At 40.7% G+C, this 18,400-nt stretch overlaps 1 protein-coding gene across 1 annotated transcript in view; it reads left to right on the plus strand.

The window, feature by feature from the left end:
* Window positions 1-18,400, plus strand: part of LOC121608816 (cytoplasmic dynein 2 heavy chain 1) — a 106,927-nt gene that overhangs the window by 31,606 nt on the left and 56,921 nt on the right. The window contains exons 51-72 of the mRNA XM_041940200.1: window positions 1,977-2,141; window positions 3,183-3,307; window positions 3,521-3,769; window positions 4,021-4,129; window positions 4,712-4,825; window positions 5,321-5,463; window positions 5,814-5,895; window positions 6,346-6,509; window positions 6,948-7,085; window positions 8,452-8,565; window positions 8,727-8,887; window positions 9,964-10,087; window positions 10,246-10,367; window positions 10,513-10,599; window positions 11,410-11,536; window positions 12,415-12,556; window positions 13,413-13,522; window positions 13,909-13,929; window positions 14,493-14,591; window positions 15,528-15,651; window positions 17,291-17,454; window positions 17,862-17,981. Of these exons, the coding sequence (XP_041796134.1) occupies window positions 1,977-2,141; window positions 3,183-3,307; window positions 3,521-3,769; window positions 4,021-4,129; window positions 4,712-4,825; window positions 5,321-5,463; window positions 5,814-5,895; window positions 6,346-6,509; window positions 6,948-7,085; window positions 8,452-8,565; window positions 8,727-8,887; window positions 9,964-10,087; window positions 10,246-10,367; window positions 10,513-10,599; window positions 11,410-11,536; window positions 12,415-12,556; window positions 13,413-13,522; window positions 13,909-13,929; window positions 14,493-14,591; window positions 15,528-15,651; window positions 17,291-17,454; window positions 17,862-17,981 (2,804 nt within the window). The remainder of the gene's footprint in view (window positions 1-1,976; window positions 2,142-3,182; window positions 3,308-3,520; window positions 3,770-4,020; window positions 4,130-4,711; window positions 4,826-5,320; window positions 5,464-5,813; window positions 5,896-6,345; window positions 6,510-6,947; window positions 7,086-8,451; window positions 8,566-8,726; window positions 8,888-9,963; window positions 10,088-10,245; window positions 10,368-10,512; window positions 10,600-11,409; window positions 11,537-12,414; window positions 12,557-13,412; window positions 13,523-13,908; window positions 13,930-14,492; window positions 14,592-15,527; window positions 15,652-17,290; window positions 17,455-17,861; window positions 17,982-18,400) is intronic.

Below are 18,400 nucleotides of genomic sequence, written 5' to 3' on the forward strand. Positions count from 1 at the left end.
CTCTCCCTCCTCTGTTTCCTCTCTTCCTCTCTGTCACTTGTCTGCCTCCCCTCTTTTATCATCCTCTCCCTTTGCTGTCCTTTCATCTCTCCCTCTGTCACTCTTTCTCTCCTTCTGCAATGTGTTCCTGCTGTGATAGTGAGTCCAATCATTTATTTTAATTAAACACGTCAGCGGACAAACTTCTCTTTTCCTGTGCTCATCATTTTTTAACTGACTTCTTCCTCCCTCTTTTCCCCTCTTGCTGCTTACCTTCTTTTTGGTATGTAAAACCCCCTGTCTTTCTCTTGCTCTTCGTCTTTCTTCTGTGATGGTGTTGATGTTTGTGGTGAGTTTTTAATGTGCATGTGATCCCAATAAATATATCAACAACACTTCATAACTTCCGTAACTCTAGTGTTTAAAATTTAAAGTGGCTGTAAGTGATGTCAAGACCAAAGGAGACCAAAAGAAGAGCTAAAAGCGAGTGAATATTGGACTGCTGTTTGCCAGGGGACCAGAAACACGACTCCAAAATAATTATAATATTACTTAATTAGTGCTGGATGTGTGAGCAGCTGTTTGCTAACAAATTCACCATATCAACTTGATGATACTGTTTTCACAATCACTTCTGCTGCCCCCAAGTGGCCAGAAAAATTGCTCATTGCAGGTTTAATGTTTGTGTTTGGCTTAAACTATGTTTGAATTTAATTGAGATTTAATGGAGTGAGACACTGTATAAATTTGTATGTTTCCCCATGTAAATGATAAGGAGGTCATTTATAGTGAGTCTTTGATCTGTGCTTTTTGCTGTGTTGCTCTTACACACATATCTTTTTTTTTAATTTACCAATTTGACTAGCTGATATCATCAGCCAATTAAACCCTATCACACATATATCAGTATCATCATATGTCAACTAAATAGTAACACAAAATTGCAGTCCAAAAATGGCCAACATAAGATATGTTAGAGATATTTGCGTAGGCTGTCCACCACAAAGTTTTTCAACTCTTGGTCACAGTTCTTTAATAAGCAAACCTAAGAGATCTGTGTCAAATTGTTATATATTAATAAACAAATATTGTTAACGCCCTGAATTTTTGTCTGTATTGACTCTGGTGGTCAATCACCACTGATGTGGGTTTTTAGCAGAGAAATCATTTGGAAGCTATAGGTATAGAAAATGTTTAGCATGACAACTTTTATGTGTTTTTAATTTAATGAGCAGTCTTTAAAATTTAATAGGAAAACCCTGACGTGTCAACTGTTTCTCAGTCTTCTTCAGCACTTTAAATGTAATGTGACAGACACTGTTGAAGCCAACGGCCAATGAGACCACCATTCTGGCTTCTCCCTGTAGCACTCTCTTTTTAGCTAGCAGCACTCTTCTTGGGGGAATTAAGTAAATTTAGTCTGACCCAGGGCTGTGCAAGTGTCATGCCTGATCCCACCAAAAATAGCCCTTTAACTCATGTTGATCCTGAGTCATCGTGTGACTGCTGTGCTAATGTCATGACAGACATGGACAGACTACAAAATATTCAGTGTATGTGTTATGGTGTAAGTGAGATGCAGAAAAGTTTCCTTTTGCGGACGAATCACTAAAATTTGGTCGTCTTTGTGCTGAATTGTTGCATCAAGGTTCTGATAAGAAGCAAATGTCAAACAGAATCAGCAAATCTTATCTTGTGTGTAAGTGCAAGTATGCATAACTCTTCTTTTTAATTTAGCCACCATTTAGGTCGGTAATCTCTTTGAGACACAGATTCTCACTCTCAAGAGAGACCTGGTCAAGACAGCAACGGCAATACAATACAAAATCAGACAGGAAACTCAATAAAGAGACAAAATGCAAAACAAACACAATTTTTTAAAGTGATAAGTGCCAAAGTGGTTGTCATATTTTAAATACTATCAAATTGTTTTGGGTTATCCTTTTGGGTACTAATTCAAATGTGTTTGTGTGTGTATCTCATTTATTCTTTTTTAGCCCAATCTAATGTGACAGACAGTGTGTTGGAGGTGGTTGCATATGAGGCTAGGAGGCTGTTCAGAGACCGGCTGGTTTCCTCCAAAGACCTTCACACCTTTGATAACATCCTGTCCTCCATCATACGGGGAGACTGGGGCTCTGATGCTCTAGACAACATGACTGGTATGAGATGGGTATATTCTGGCTGACATACACATACAAACAGCCCAACATTAAGCAAAGCAGGAAATTGCATTGCATTGGAGCATTGGATTGCCTACTTGATTAATGCATTCAATTTCAGGTTGATTATTATGCCTGAATGAAAGCCAAATTTGATTGGCTATCAGCTACAGTGTCATATCAAGCAGAGCTGTCAAAATTGGTCAAAAATTACGTTGGAATATTCATTATAAAAAATGTAAACATATTTGTCTTTTAAAAGATCTACATACCCACACATTACAAAATAAACAAACAAAATGATGTTCTATTCTGTTTTGTTGAATTATGTGCATATTTAAGCTTGACTTACATTTCAATTTTGATCAATGAAAGTGATGTTGTGTACAGTTTCCAGGAGGGGTCACATTTTATTTGATCATGGACCCTATTTTCCCATGTTTTTTTGGAAGTTTTTTCAGTATTGAATTCTGCAGCCGGCAGCCACAAAATGCACAACAGTACAATCACAGAGAATCCCTCAGAGATTACATTGTGTATGTAAAAGTGTTTGTTTTTGCCAAAGACAGGCTTAGATTGTTATAATAAGTGTCTGACATTATTATGGAAAGGATCCCTACAGAGATACATTTTTGTTAGAGAGTAAGATCAGTTGTGTTAAACCAGAAACAGCTGTTATATCGCTCTCACCAAAGCCACCAGCCAGTATCATTGTAAAACAGACTTCATTCAAACATGACGAAACCAAAATTGAAACCCTTCTTGGTTTGTCTTTCCAATGTTCCGACAACCATGACTAGATAGATTCTTAATTCGCTGAATTGGGAGAGCAGTGAGTGAGAGGGCGGACATCAGAGAGGCAGAAAACAGGGAAAACAGTGCATGGAGAAGAAGAGTAAGAACAGAACAGTAATTACTAGACAACAGAAACTCTGGTTTTGTGACTCCTGTCATCATTCAATGCAGCCGCTGCAGTGGTGTTATATTGTGCTTATATTGTCCACAATGGAATATTAACCATAATATTTCCCCTGTTTGCAGATGGTTTCTATGTAACATGGGGAGCCAGTGAAGGGGCTGTAATGGCTCCAGGCCAGTCCCTACGTCCTCATGGTAAACAGCTGGGACGTCTGGATTCGGCTGACCTTAAACAAGTTATACAGAAGGTAACAGTGAGAAACTGTTGTCTGGGGTACTTTGTGCAGTCAGGCTTGTTGGATTAAGTATACATACATACCTATGTATTTATGTACAGTGGTTGCTGATCTCATTCATATGCTTTCTTTGTCTTTGTGTTGTTTTCATTTAATTGTATTTGTCTGAGTGTCTGTGGTGCACCTCCTCACCTGTGTGTGTGTTCCTCCATCTTCTTCCTTTAGGGAGTAGTGCTGTATAGCCGTGATAACAGGGAGCTGGATCTTCTCCTGTTCTGGGAAGTGTGTGACTTTGTGTCCAGGGTGGATCGGATCCTGAGCAGACCCGGTGGCTCTCTGCTTCTGGCAGGCCGGAGTGGAGTGGGTCGGCACACAGCCACGTGCCTGGTGTCACACATGCATGGATACACATTGTTCACGCCCAAAATCTCTCGTGGTTATACTCTTAAGCATTTCAGCAATGATCTCAAGACGGTAAGAGTGGATCGCCTCTTTTTACTGGTTTACATTGTGCCAAGTAACCACTCTTTGCAGAATGCACTTAGAAGTTATTGCTGTGTACTGGCAAGCCTTTTACAAGCATTATAGCTTAAATGCACAGTAGTTTTCTAAGGGAACTTTGGTGTCCATATACCTGTCGTATATCATGTTTACACTTAAATCAAATGTATATAAGTGTGTGTGGTATGTATCAAATGTATAATGACTGTGTACTATATGTGTAGGTGATGCAGCTGGCAGGTTTGGAGGGTCAACATGTGGTTCTACTGTTGGAAGACTATCAGTTTGTTCACCCAGCTTTCTTAGAGATGGTCAACAGCCTGCTCTCATCAGGTGTGTATAGTTTTTATCTGTTTGTTTTTTCTACCCCCATTTTTAAGAGAGTTAGATTAGATGATTGACACCACTCTGTATGTAACAGGAGCCAGGAGATGGTTTGCTTAGCTTAGCTTAGCACAAACCGTGTGAAGTGTAAAAATATCAAGTTTTGGTTTTATGGGGTGGTTATGTGCTGGACTATTTCTTCTGGTGTCTCAAGGTGATGACAAGACTCCAGTGAGCTAACATATTTGTAAAAATGGCAAGCTGTTCCTTTTTCTTTTTCCATTCTACTATTTCTTGGTCAAATTGCAGCAAAATAAATAAGAGTGAATGCAGTGAACAAACATCCTAAGTGTGATGTTTGTGTGCTGTATGTTATATTGAATCTCAAGTATTGCACTATACATGGTCTGTATCTGAATATGAACCGTGTGCTGAAATGGTCAAAAATACAATGTGGATGATTTTAGCAAAAACTATGCTGCACACCAGCCATGGGTTCTTGTCCTACAATCCTCTCTTTAGTTTACTCTGAAAGATGCTAATGCATAGGAAACACTGACCATTTCTATGTGTATGCGTGTGATGTTTCAGGTGAAGTTCCAGGTCTGTACACCCCAGAAGAACTGGAGCCTCTCCTCTCCCCACTCAAAGATCATGCTTCCCAGGATGGATTCACCGGACCGCTCTACAACTACTTTTCCTACAGTCAGTGCAGAATATATATCGACAGTTTTCCTGCATGCCATTCATTATTTTGGTCTGTTCTCATCTATGTGGTATATGGGGTGCTCTGGTCCTCTTTCTCGCTGTAAAAGTCTGCTACACGTGTCATTTCTTCTTACTGATTGTTCTGTTCTCTTCTGTGATTGTATCTGACTCTGTTCCTCTACTTCCCTGCTGTGCAGTGATGTGTGTACTGCAGGAATAGTGCAGTGTCACTGAGGATGAGGTTGCTGCTCGAGAATCAAATCAATAGCTCTATTATTGTCAAAGCAAACCCACTAAAGAGCTCCCTGCTCACCTTCACTATCCAACTCTGTCAGGGATGTACAAGCTAAAAGGAACAGTATCAGTGACACAAAAACTAGAGCCTGTCTTCACATTCCCCCTTACTGTCTCTGTTTTCCTCTCATTTGCTGGGTCTCAAATGACATTTTTGTGATGAACTATTCTACTGCTCTGTGTTTCACACCCACTTAGGAATCCAGCAGAACCTCCACATTGTTCTGATCATGGACTGCTCCAGCACTAACTTCACCATCAACTGTGAGAGCAACCCAGCTTTCTATCGCAAGTGTTCTGTCCAGTGGATGGAAGGATGGTCTGAAAGCAGCATGAAGAAGGTTAGAGAAGGAGAAGGCCAACAAGTACAGCGGCCACATCAAAAACACATTAAATCAGCAGTCACGCAGATAAAGTTCACACCAGTGTCTAAGATTAAGAAATCCAGCTAAAGTATTGCATATGGAGATTTCCAGAAACCTGAAAAGATTGAAAAGAAAGACCTGTGTAGCCCAGAGCTCTGTTGTAGCCCCATACATATGCATTTGTATGCTTTACCAGTATCCAGTGGCTCCACGTCCAATATTGACCCTATGACTGAAATTTCATACTTTAAAATTATTTTTAAAAAGCTGCTGAGAAAAAAAATTCTATCTGGTGTGTGTGTAAATGTTTGTGTGTACCCTGTCAGATTCCTGAACTTCTGCTGGCAAAGACAGAAGAAGGGGGGGAGGAGAATGAAAGAGAAAAGGCCACAAAGGGGAAAAGCTCAGGTAGGAGCACATTTACTCAGAAAAGTCTAAAATTATGTAGAAAATTACCCATTTTGATTAAATAGTTTGAATTGTGTGAGTTTGGTATTGATAATGATGTTGTAGCTCATGTCTGTCACTTCCCTAATTCTAATTATACTGAATGCTCAACGTCAGTCTTTCAACTTATAACTTTAAAAAAAGTGTTTGAGTCAGTATATAATCTTTAGTGTATATATATATATATATATATATATATATAATGGGAAATTTTCTATCACTGCCAGAAAGGTATGTTAACCATAAATTTTGCACCATAAAAATGCAAATATTTTGTCTTTTTCGTTATCTTATTTGGACGTAACTCTGAAGCATATTAAAGTGTTTCTAGCTGTGTTTGGCTTTGTTTTATGTTATGAACTTGACCTCCTAAATTTAGACCAGCTTGTGTTCTTCATCCCCTGGTTTTAGCAGGGTCTGCTCAGGGAGACCTGTGCCGTTTGTTCCTGATGGTCCATGAGTCATGTAGAGAGCATGGAGCGACACCCAGCCAGTACATGGCCTTTCTGCATGTTTACACTGCGTTATATAACCGGAAGCAGAGCCAGCTCACAACGAGACAACAGCATCTACAGGTACAATATCAGCAGGAATACAATATGGGCCGTGTAGTATGGCCCATATGCACAAAGATCTAAGACGGAAATGTTTGGAAATTGTTTTTCACAAGTTCATTTACTAGGCATTTACTAGGCAAAAAAGTAGCCAGTTTTTTAATGTATGTTGCTGCTGCGAAAAGTGTATGTATGAGGTATGCAGAAGTAAAAGAAAAGAGTCATTAAGTACTGTGTGGCATGTTAACAAACCCCAGATACTGGCAAGCAGTAGCAGAGGCATATGTATTTCAACTAGATTTTACCAGAATGTTGAGCACTGATAAACTCTGATTGCTGTGTAAAACAGGCTGTTTTTTTATTAATTGCTGATCATTTCTAATTGCAAATGCAGTGTCTCTAAGTGGGCACTTGACCATAAGAATTAGGGCAATGTTGACCCCGGTACTGTGTCTGCAGGCCGGAGTATCGAAGCTGAACGAAGCGAAGGCATTGGTCGATGAGTTGAAGAGGCGGGCTGCAGAGCAGAGTGCACTGCTGAAGACTAAACAACATGAGGCAGATTCTGCCCTGCAGGAAATCACCACCTCCATGCAGGTGTGTGTGTGTGTGTGTGTGTGTGTGTGTGTGTGTGTGTGTGTGTGTGTATATATATATATGTGTGTTTGTGAGTGTGTGTGTAACTGACACTCAGTGGCAGGCAGGACAGAGGTCCTGCAGGGTTTCATGTCTCCTCCAAGTTCCATCTATCCTCCAACTGTGGCCCTCTTCTCTTCTCTTCTCTTCTCTTCTCTTCTCTTCTCTTCTCTTCTCTTCTCTTCTCTTCTCTTCGCTTCTCTTTCCTTCCCTTCTCTTCTCTGCTCTTAGTTTCTTATATTTGCCTCTCTCCCCTTCACTCCCCCCTCCTCATCTGCATTGTATTATGCAAGCAACTTTTTCTGGTTTTCCCATGGCTGCGTCTCCCCTGCTGTGAAGATACTATTTATTTGGTTTGTGTGTGTATGCACATTTGTTTGTTCTGTGACTTCTCATCCAGTGTTTTCTATCTCCCGATATCCATGTTTCCATTTCCTCCTGCTGGCTCTGTCTGGAGGATGAATGGATGCTTGGATGGATGTATAGATGTGTGGAGGGAAAAAAGGAAGCTGAACCCCATTCATTAGTTATGATATCCTCCTGTCATTGTCTCTGTGGGGAATCTACTTCTACAGGAATAGGAATAACTGTCAGTTTGCAGAGTGATAATTAATGACTAGACCAATCCCTTTGGGCTGCAGTGGCCATGTCTCCTGTTGAGATGCAGACAGCAGGAAGGTAAAAAAGGAGGAAGACTGGGACAAAGTGATGAAGAGTTGAAACAAACTAGGTGGAAGAGTGACAGAGGCGTTCAGACATTCAGAGTGAGTTCAGTGGATGAGGAAGAAAAAGGAGATTTGGAGAGGGAATAGGGGAAATATGTGGTATATAGGGAGGGGTCAAAGCTTGACAAGGGGAGAATTGGAGGGTTGGGGAGACACTCTATGAAGAGATTAGCTTTGTATGAGGATACGATGTGATAAGATGGATAGATTCTAGGGATTATAGAGGTGAGAGAGAGAAAGTGTTGGAAAATGATGCTGCCAAATGTTCATCTTCTCTCTCTTTCCCTTTTATCCTCAATGAATGTCTTACTTTGACTGTTCCTAAACTAAATCTTTCATCTTTACTCAGAGGAGGACTGGGGCTGTATGTCTGACACATCTCAGAACTGAAGTACTGAAAAAGGGGAACTCATTTACATTTTAAAAGGTTGTTTAGAGAGGTTTAACTTGTAATATCTCAAGGTGTGGGGGGCAAGTTTTCTTGGTGAATGGCAAGTTGAAGGGAGTATGCTGTATAGAACATTCTTCTATTTCAGAATTTGAAACATTTGAAGGCTGTATTTTCAATTCAACACAATCACGTGACCTTTTTGGTTTTCCAGAATGCCAGTGACCAGAAGTCAGAAATGGAAAAGATAAAAGGGAAGATGGCTCAAGAAGTATCCAAGATTGAAGAGAGGAAGGCCAAAATAGATGACGAGCTGAAGGAAGTACAGGTAAGTTGTCTGATTGACTTGTGCAGCCAGTATGACATAATTGATCAGTTACCAGAAACACATACAACTGGCCTCTACCTTTTCCATACTTGCCATCCCAGCTCACTTATCCCTTCTTTACCTCTACATCCCTCCCTCTTCTTATCATTGCTACCCCCTAGCCTTTGGTAGATGAAGCAAAGCGTGCAGTTGGAAACATCAAGCCCGAAGCGCTGTCTGAGATCCGCTCACTCCGAATGCCCCCTGATGTCATCAGAGACATCCTGGAGGGCGTGCTGAGACTGATGGGCATCTTCGACACCTCCTGGGTCAGCATGAAGAGGTGAGAGGGGAAGATGTGGGAAGAATGTGTAAAAGGGTAGACAGATGGAGGGCGATAAAGAAGGATGGTTTAATGGAGGGAAAGTTAGCCTGATGGTAGTAATTAAGCTGGCGAGGATCTTCAGCACCTTTTGGTCACCAAAAAGAGGTGATGGGGTGATGATGGATGACTGACGACAGAGGAAGTGAAAATGTTTAACATACATTGCAAAGATGGAGATAAGGAGAAATCTTAATACCTAGGCTAACATGATAAAATATGTCTTTAGCACTATCTGCAAAAGATTTTTTTCTTTCATTGGAAAATCATCCAAACCATCAAACCATCACACAGCTAATAAGTTAAACCATGTGTCAAAAAAGAGGTTGTGGTACATTTAATATATTATGTCAAAATCTGTATTTGTGTGTGTATTTCATGTATCCTTGTGTGGTTGCTGCGTGACTGTGTCTGTGCAGTTACTTTATGCTCCAGTGTTTATTTAAATTAGCTTTTGGTACAAATCACTCATCTGACCGTGGGCACCTTTAGAGGGGATTAGACAGACAAAAAAACATTCTGCCCTGCTAATGACTCGTATTAATTGGGTGAGCCAACTCCACTCTGAGCACTGCAAGTAACAAAGAGAGAGTGTGTGTGTGTGTGTGTGTGTGTGTGTGTGTGTGTGTGTGTGTGTGTGTGTGTGTGTGTGTGAGAGAGAGAGAGAGAGAGAGAGGGCGAGAGAGAGAGAGAGACACACACACACAGAGGATGGGGGGTGGCAGAGATGGATTTGCTCAATATGAGTAACAAAGAGAATAAGTTGCAACTGTTTGCGCTTGATTAGAGATTAAAACACTTTCAGTCTCGGAATTTTAGGCTTGAATTAACATTAACTTCCTCATTTTCTGGATAAAAAGTCATTTTGTTCTCTGTCTCTCTCTAATGATCTGTCTCTCAATCACTTCTTTACTTTTCATTATTGCCATGACATGTATTATCAAACTTTCACATGTCATTTTTTCACTCCTTATTTGTGAACTACTCGTGTCCAATCCTCTCTCTCTTGTTTCTGCCTTCCTCCCTTTTCTCTGCAGCTTTCTGGCTAAGCGTGGTGTGAGGGAGGACATAGCTACATTTGAGGCCAGGAACATCACCCCTGAGATTCGCCATAGTGTGGAAGAGCTGCTCAACAGGAACAGGGCCTCCTTCGATCCCAAGGTCACCTAGTCATGATATCAGAATAAGAATTAGATGTATGGTTCGGGGATGCTTTTAACCCCTTCTTGATTTTTTTTTTTTGCTGAGGATTCTACTGTGGCTGTTGTTGTAGCAACTGAGTTGTTTCTGATTTGTGATGCTGTTGTTTTTATGGTCAGAATGCAAAGCGTGCAAGTGCAGCAGCTGCTCCTCTGGCTGCCTGGGTCAAAGCCAATGTCCAATACTCCCACGTCCTCGAGAGGATAGAGCCACTGGAGAGAGAGCAGGCCGGATTAATGGAGTAGGAACACAAACACAAACACCTCAGTTACTCATGGCCTCTTATATACATGTGTACACGTACCGATACACATAGACGCACTCTTCATTATAAGCATACACACAAGATAACTTTCTTTTCTGTGCGTGTGCGTGTGTGTGTCCAGAAACCTTAGGAAAACAGAGAGTAGGAAGAATAAGCTGGAGGACCAGCTCAGCTCTGTTGGAGCCAAAGTCAACGAGTTGAAAGAGAAGTATGTTTCTGCCCAACTTTCCATCTATTCCTCCAGCCTTTCATCCTTCCATTTATACTGCATTTCAAAACTCATGGTTGTTACATTGTCATAAGTTCTTCAAAGTCACGTTGACTATCTGTGCCTTATGACTAGGGCTAACCCAACTAGTTTACTAGAATTGAAAAAAGACAACAACAACAAAAACAACAACAAAACATTGATATAATCAGGGACAAGACAAGGTTGCCCATTCCATCTTATGGCATGGCCAGACCAGAACTAGCAAAGAAAAATAAACTTTCAAGCTATTGTGAAAAGCAGGTATGACTGGTAATAATAGATTTCAACAAGCTTCTGGAGCTAGACAGTATCATTCTACAAGAAAGAAATTATACAATTTTGAAGTTGCCTTCCCAGTCTCTCACTGCCAGCCATGCAGCATTCCCCCATCTCACCATCTAGTTATATAAACATGAATACATCAATAATTACCGAAGGGCAGGTCTTTTCCACCCTCTTTTAAATTGGCAGCACATTGGCCAGTCTCACTACTCCTCTCCTCCCCTCCTGCGCTGTCCCTCTTTACTCTCTTGATGCCTCACCTCGCCTCACCTCACCTCGCCTCATATCACATCACACAGCATTGTTGAATGTCGTACAGATTTGTATTCTACTTTCAATGATGTGGGAAAATGAATTATACATCAGAGTAATGATGACATACAATCTGTTTATGCTATATTATGTAAATAAAATAAATATCAAAATGGCAGTCCCATATAAAGCACATTTATCTTCTTAATTATCGCTTGCTTGCTCTTTCCTCAGGTTTCAGTGCCATACAACAGAGGCAGCTAAGTTGGAGGCTGAGGTGACAAAAGCTCAGGACACGATCACTGCGGCCCAGCAGCTCATATCACAACTGGATGGAGAACACACGCGATGGAACGCACAGGTAGTTTGGTATAGCCGGTGTGGGCTGGGGGAGGTTAAACACATTTGCTAAGAAAGGGGCTCATTTGCCATGTAAGAGCAACAGGAGGTGTGTGTGTGTGTGTGTGTGTGCGTGCGTGCGTGCGTGCGTGTGCGTGTGTGTGTGTGACAGGGGGGATGTATCCTGCTGTCTTCAGTCCCTTCTGGCTGTTTTTACTCCTCTCTACAGCATCTGTCTGCACCTTAATTAAAACACTCAATCTCTTCCTGACACACACACACACACACACACACCCTCACACTTACTGCCTTCGTCAAGGCCCACACCATAGAGCCAGTTTGCTCTCTACTCACGTATTTTCATATACTCACACATACACGCACCCAATTCTACCCGAACTCTTATGACAGTATGCAGCGCTTGTGGTTCGCTGCATGTTAATGCCTATAAGTTGTTTTAGGGGTTTCAAGGGAAAGGAGGACCACACAGAGAGAGTGTACACAACTGCAGAGTAAGTGGTGCAGAAATAGACAAATGGAGTATAGAATGCGGCAGGATGTGTGACAGTATAGATACAGTAGACCAGAGACTGCATGTTCCAGAAACCTGCAGCCTCATAGAGGCTATAATATCAATAATGTCACATTTGCTCATAATCTGAAAGTATGTGAGTGTTCCTGAATCTGTGGGTGACTTTGATCTGTCACAATCAGCGTGGACAAATTTGGATTTTTTTTGTGGCTACGAGTTGGGTTTATGGTTAATCGATTTGGAGGAGGGAAAGAGGGGTCACATGTTATTCCCACATGGGCCAAGTTTCTTACCTTTCTCTTTTCTCTTGTCTGTCTACCCCTGACCCTCGGCTGTCTTGTCTTTTCTCTCTGTGTCTCTCTCATCAGATGTCTGAGATAAAGAATGAGTTGGACACGCTCCCTATGAGGGCCATGCTGGCCGCAGCCTTCATCACCTATCTGTCGGCTGCTCCTGAAGACCGTAGAAGACACTGTCTGGAGACATGGATGACTCAATCTGGACTACAGAGTAAATATACCAGCACTAATACTTTATGCCAACACAGTAGCACCAGGATACTGTTTGCCAGCTTCTGTCCTAAACTGCCTACCCAAACACACTACCACCCACACACATGGCACAATGCACTGTTGCATTGATAACATGTGGTACATGTACAACACTTGCAAGCGCCTGGTTCTACTGAATAATAGTGCTAATTGAATAATTCTGTGCAAATTAAATTGCTTGATCATCATTAAACTAGTAACCACTCTAAGTCTACAGTTTACATTGAAGAAACTCCCTAACTTCCCAATCATTTTGATGTGTTCTCTTTAGTGCCTTTAGTCCAAAAAGTGTCTGTATTTTCAGTCATGTGAATAACCGAACAAGTGCTCGCATTAAAAACTCACACACTCACTCATTAAGGATTACAGTACACTTGCTGGATTTCACCTCTTATATGCCAGCATAATCGCCTAAATTTATCAGCTTGTTTGTTCGAATGTTAATATTCCATCCACACAAATGAACCTGTAAAATGTGTGCAAAGTCTCTGTCAGCACTAACTGTTGTCCCATTAAAGGGTCTGACTATATAATCTTGCTTCTCCTAGGGGGCTTCAGATGTGCGTGTACAACCCAAACTGCTGAGTCATGCACTTCACCCACTATCGTTCCTAAATTCTTATGTCCATCGAATGACTTCTCTGCACCTTGGCTGTCAAGATTGTTTAGTAATCCCACCAGAAGTGTATCATAATTTGTTCAGGCACCACTGTTGACTTGGGACTTGTCAAGTGGTGTACCCATGCTCTTTGCAGTGAGCAAATATAAAAGCAACAAATAATCATGTGCATTTGTGCTGTGTGTGTTTGTATCAGAGTTTGACTTGAGGTCATTCCTTTGCTCGGAGAGTGAGCAGTTGATCTGGAAGAGTCAAGGGCTGCCCTCTGATGACCTCTCCATGGAGAATGCTCTAGTCATACTACAGGTTAGACAAGTCTGTCAAATCTTGTTAATCTCTCTCCTTTTGTCTTAATTCCCCTGATTACAAATCTGCTTTCATCCAAAAAGATATATGTTATAAAAGCACTGCAATCACCAATTTCTGTCTCTTTCTTTACCCTGTTTTTTAAGTTTTGGTAAGGTTGAGGTTAATGAAAACTATCTCCATATTAGCTTGCAATGACTCTTTGTCTCATCTGTTGAATGCACTTTTTAAAAGATATCAAAGCACAATGTAACTACAGCATGTACTTGCAACAACCAGTCTCCATATGAACAGTCATATCAAGAATCCTGCCCTTGTTGCCATTCATCTGTCCTCCATTTGTCTGTATTGTGTTTGTGGGTTGTTTTTACCATTGCTGCCTTCAGATCAATGCTCTCAAATTACGGGTAAGTTGGTGTTCCACAACTCATTCTTATAACCCACCATTAGTTTAGTGTAGCCTGTCTTTTTCCTCTCACTATCTCTGCGTATCTCTGTTGCAAATTTGAGTTTGTGTGTTGGTGTGTGTGTGTGTGTGTGTGTGTGTGTGTGTGTGGGCAGCATATTGACAAATCACTTCAGTAAAAGTAGTAAATGTATATACTGAGTTAGTTGCTGGCTATTAAAGAGATATGGGATGTATGTAATATATGTAAGAAAAGGCTGGGGGAATAAACAGACAATTAAACAGGTTGAGATGGTTGGAGAAAGAGAATCCTTGAGCAAGAGACCATGAAATAGAGGAGCACAGGATGAAAGGATGGTGGTGGACTTCATTCCTTTGCCTGGCATCGGAGTGACGCTGGTCGATAAGCATGACAGTCGTTAGATGGGACTGAGCTACATTCTCTCTCTCGCACACACACATGCACACACCCCCTTTTCCTCAGTAACGTAGCTTTTTCTAAGTAAAACTATCCCAAAACAGCAAAACCTGAAACATGTTTCTTCATCATCGCTGTGCACTCAGAGTGTTGCCTGTCCGTTCTTGATCGACCCGTCATCCCGAGCTACAGAGTGGCTACGCACACATCTGAAACAGCACAGACTAGAGGTCATCAACCAACAGGTAAACACACACATATGTTGAAGAACACACTTAAGAGGTCATTAATATTCACACACATGCACACTGGTGATATGTAGTGTTCAAATCAACCCTAAACGTAATCTAAAGCAATGTAAAGCAATTCCTAGAGAACATTTATTTAGTGTTTCCTAAAATGTCCAAAATTGATCTTGTTCTTCTTGCCTGATTAATCCAAGTCTTTTCTAAGTCCATTCGTATACCCTTATCATATAGTTTCCACCGCTGTCAGAGAATGTATTATCAAGCCACCTTTATCTTTCCCCTCAAGCTGCCCAGTTGTTTATTTGAACAAATGATTTTATTACAGTAATCTATGCTGGACTCGTTATTTACTTATTACTAGTTATGAATTGCAAAATCACTATTGTCACTATTTCTAACACTCTTAAAGCTCTAATTTAGATTTTGTGGCATATTTGTGTATTTATATATAAGCTTATGTATATATTTGAAAGACTTTTTTGCTGTTTTTATTTGGTCTCTGTGTTTTATTTATTATGATTATTACTGAGCAAGTTGACTTTCTTGACAAACTCAAACGTTTCTCTCAGTGTTCTGCTTGTAAGTGCTGCTTTGCTCCGTTTGGTCATTGGTAATTCTGGCAATTTGGTCGTTGCATAACTAGCTTGACATGACGGTCATGTCAAGTACATGACAGTTGCAGAGCCGGGTTGCACACATGACAGACAGACCTTTAGTGGGCCCAAGTTAACTGAAAGGAAAATTACTTAGTATGAAACATTGATGAGTAAAGCAAAAAAAAAAAAAGCAATTCTTCTCTATTTGTAACCAATAAATTATTTTCTAATTGCTTTCTAAAAGTTATTGGGGATAGTAATATTGCTATGATATACTATGAATTCTGGTATTCAACGTATTCTTACAGTTATGTGTCTGTGTCCCTGCTTTCTATAGGATAATAACTTCATGACATCCCTGGAGCTAGCAGTCAGATTTGGAAAAACACTTATCATCCAGGAGATGGATGGAGTTGAACCTGTGCTCTACCCACTGCTGAGGAGGGACCTCATAGCACAGGGTATACACACACTCACAAACACTATTTCCATACAGAGGAAGGGTGGGAAAAAAAATGATTTTGACTTACTCAGCGGGTTTACCAACCTCTCGTTACTAACTAAAAAGCAGACTACTCGCCTCTGTCTTACAGCTACTTTTCGAAACTATAGTGAAATCCCATTTTAGGGATATTTCCCAAACATGTATAATAGCCATGTTGTTAATGAGTGCATGCTATTCTCCACCTTGATGTTATTTACCCAAATTTAACTGAACACTTCCTGACCAGTGCATAGAGCTGTCTGCTGAAAGCTTCGCTCTGTACCATGCCATAAAAACAATTATGATCAATCCCCTGTTATTTTCTCCAAGAAGAGTTAGCCATGACTCCACATTTGGGCTAGGCTGATACCACCTGGGCTATAGGAACGGAGAGGCAAATGACAAACTGCGTTGAACCAAGACACCCATGTGGAGGATTTTTGAAGTGGTAATGAGCATGCTTTGGAGAAGCATTACATATGACTCAGGAAAGAAAGGCATGAACAAAGAAGAGGGTGGATAAATACAGATAGTTAAGAAAAGAATTAAAGAAACAAATATAATTAAAGAAGAAAATCAAGTTTATCACTAAACATCATTCTTTGTGTACATAAGCTAATGATTGTTTTTTGTTTGTCATTTTTCAAGAGTTGTATAAGCCCAGAAATGGAACCTTCAGAGATGAGTTTTAGAGCTCATTTCTTGAGTTTCCATGAATTGCAAGCCTTTGTTGCTCTCATCTGAGTCAGTGAGCTTGTAGAAAGAAAGCTGTAAGAATACAGAGCAAATAAGACACTTTTTTTCCCTTTTTTCCCTTAAAATCCACTATTTTGCACTGGTGCTGTCAGATTCAGTTCTTTGCAAGTCCAGAGGAGACAAGTTCATTTGTGAGACATGGTCCAGGGTCATTTAAGAAGTGGTGGTAGCTACATGTAGTATAACCTTGCCAGTCCAAAGTAAGTAAAAAATGGTTCTTTGAGCCACTGCAGAATTCAGACAGCTGAATACTTTGCACTTATTGGAAGTGTTTACTTTATATAATCAGCATGCAGATGTATTCTGCATAGTCCTGCTTTGTTCATTATATTTTCTGGATAAATGTCTCTCAAACAAAGTTTAAATGAAATGCACAAAGAAACATCTTGTGTTCATTCATGGCTGAGTTTGAATCTGGCCTTCTGATTTCACCTTTGGTATTTTACTTTTTTGGCTAAGACATTTGCATACCAATCATAGTTGCAAACAGCTGCTTTAATCATGTAGGTACGAGTAAACAAAGGTTGGAAACATACCTGTGAAAATGAGGGTTATTCATAAGGCTATGAATCATCCAGGGAGAGGCGTTGTCTATTTGTAGCTGAATTGGAAAGAGTGGGGGCAGAGAAAGTATGAGAAAGGGCAAGTTATCCATTTAAAAGTGGTGTTGAACAGGATGGAAAAAAGAGGCGAGACAAAGGCATGGCAGCACTGCATTGCAGACATCGAGGGCACAGAGTGTAGAGGAGAAAGTAAAAGGGTGAAGATGGGATTTATCGTGGCCACAAGCCTGTTTGTCATTTAAGATCTCTCTTTTTTTTCTGTCCAACTTCAACACATGTGCACGGGCACACACACAGGTCCCAGATATGTGGTTCAGATAGGAGACAAGGTAATCGATTACAATGAGGACTTCCGTCTCTTCATGGCAACACGGAATCCCAGCCCCTTCATCCCCCCTGATGCTGTTTCCGTGGTCACAGAGGTCAACTTCACTACCACCAGGGCAGGATTGAGAGGACAGGTAACCTACGTAACCCACGCTCAAACACAAACACGTGCACAATCTACTATAATAACCCAACAGCACATGGTGCCTTTGTGAATCTAGTTTCTTGTTTTGTTGACACTTTGTTGGAGCCGTGTTGATTAGCCTCCATACTGTGTGAGGCTGTACGCTCTGTCTGTGTTTTATAAAACAGAACAATACAAAGAAAAAAATGTACTAAAGTTTTCATCTCCTCTAATTGTGGCCGTAGCTTCAAATATTCTGCAGATTTTCAGTTTAGTGCTGAGAATTTAATGAGAAAAATTCCTGTGAAAGACTGTGCTTTCACAGTGGAGTGATACAGTTTATATAGAGAGTATGTACTGTGTACGTAGTCATACTGCGTGCCCACATTTTTGTGTGTGTGTGTGTGTGCGCGATAGCTGCTAGCCTTGACCATCCAGCAGGAAAAGCCAGAGTTGGAGACTGAAAAAACAAGACTGTTACAACAAGAGGAAGACAAGAAGATACAGCTGGCTCAGCTGGAAGAATCACTGCTTGAGGTAAACATGCAGGCATACAACAAACACTGTGACACTAAAGTAAAGGACAATTCTACCTTTTGTGCTTTTTCTCTGCCCCACCAACATTAATAACTGCACCTTTAGTTCAGGGTTAATTTGTGGAAATAAAACAAGAACTATTTTAAGTTTTATTTTAGGTTGTTTCAATGAATGTCCATATCCAAACACACACACATACACACACAGTTAATGGACATTGTGACACATAGATACCCGACCTAATGATCATTTTTGGCGCACACATTGTAGGGGAAATTTGGATGGACATACACTTGCACACACACACACACGATAGTGCCAAGAGCAGGATGTCAGCGCTTCACTGGTACTAGACATATAATTATTCTTGAATTGTAGGAGCATATTCGACTTGACATTTCCATGCTCCAATGCTTTCT

This window comes from Chelmon rostratus, chromosome 7, assembly GCF_017976325.1.
Source record: "Chelmon rostratus isolate fCheRos1 chromosome 7, fCheRos1.pri, whole genome shotgun sequence".
In the NCBI taxonomy this organism is placed as follows: Eukaryota; Metazoa; Chordata; class Actinopteri; order Chaetodontiformes; family Chaetodontidae; genus Chelmon; species Chelmon rostratus.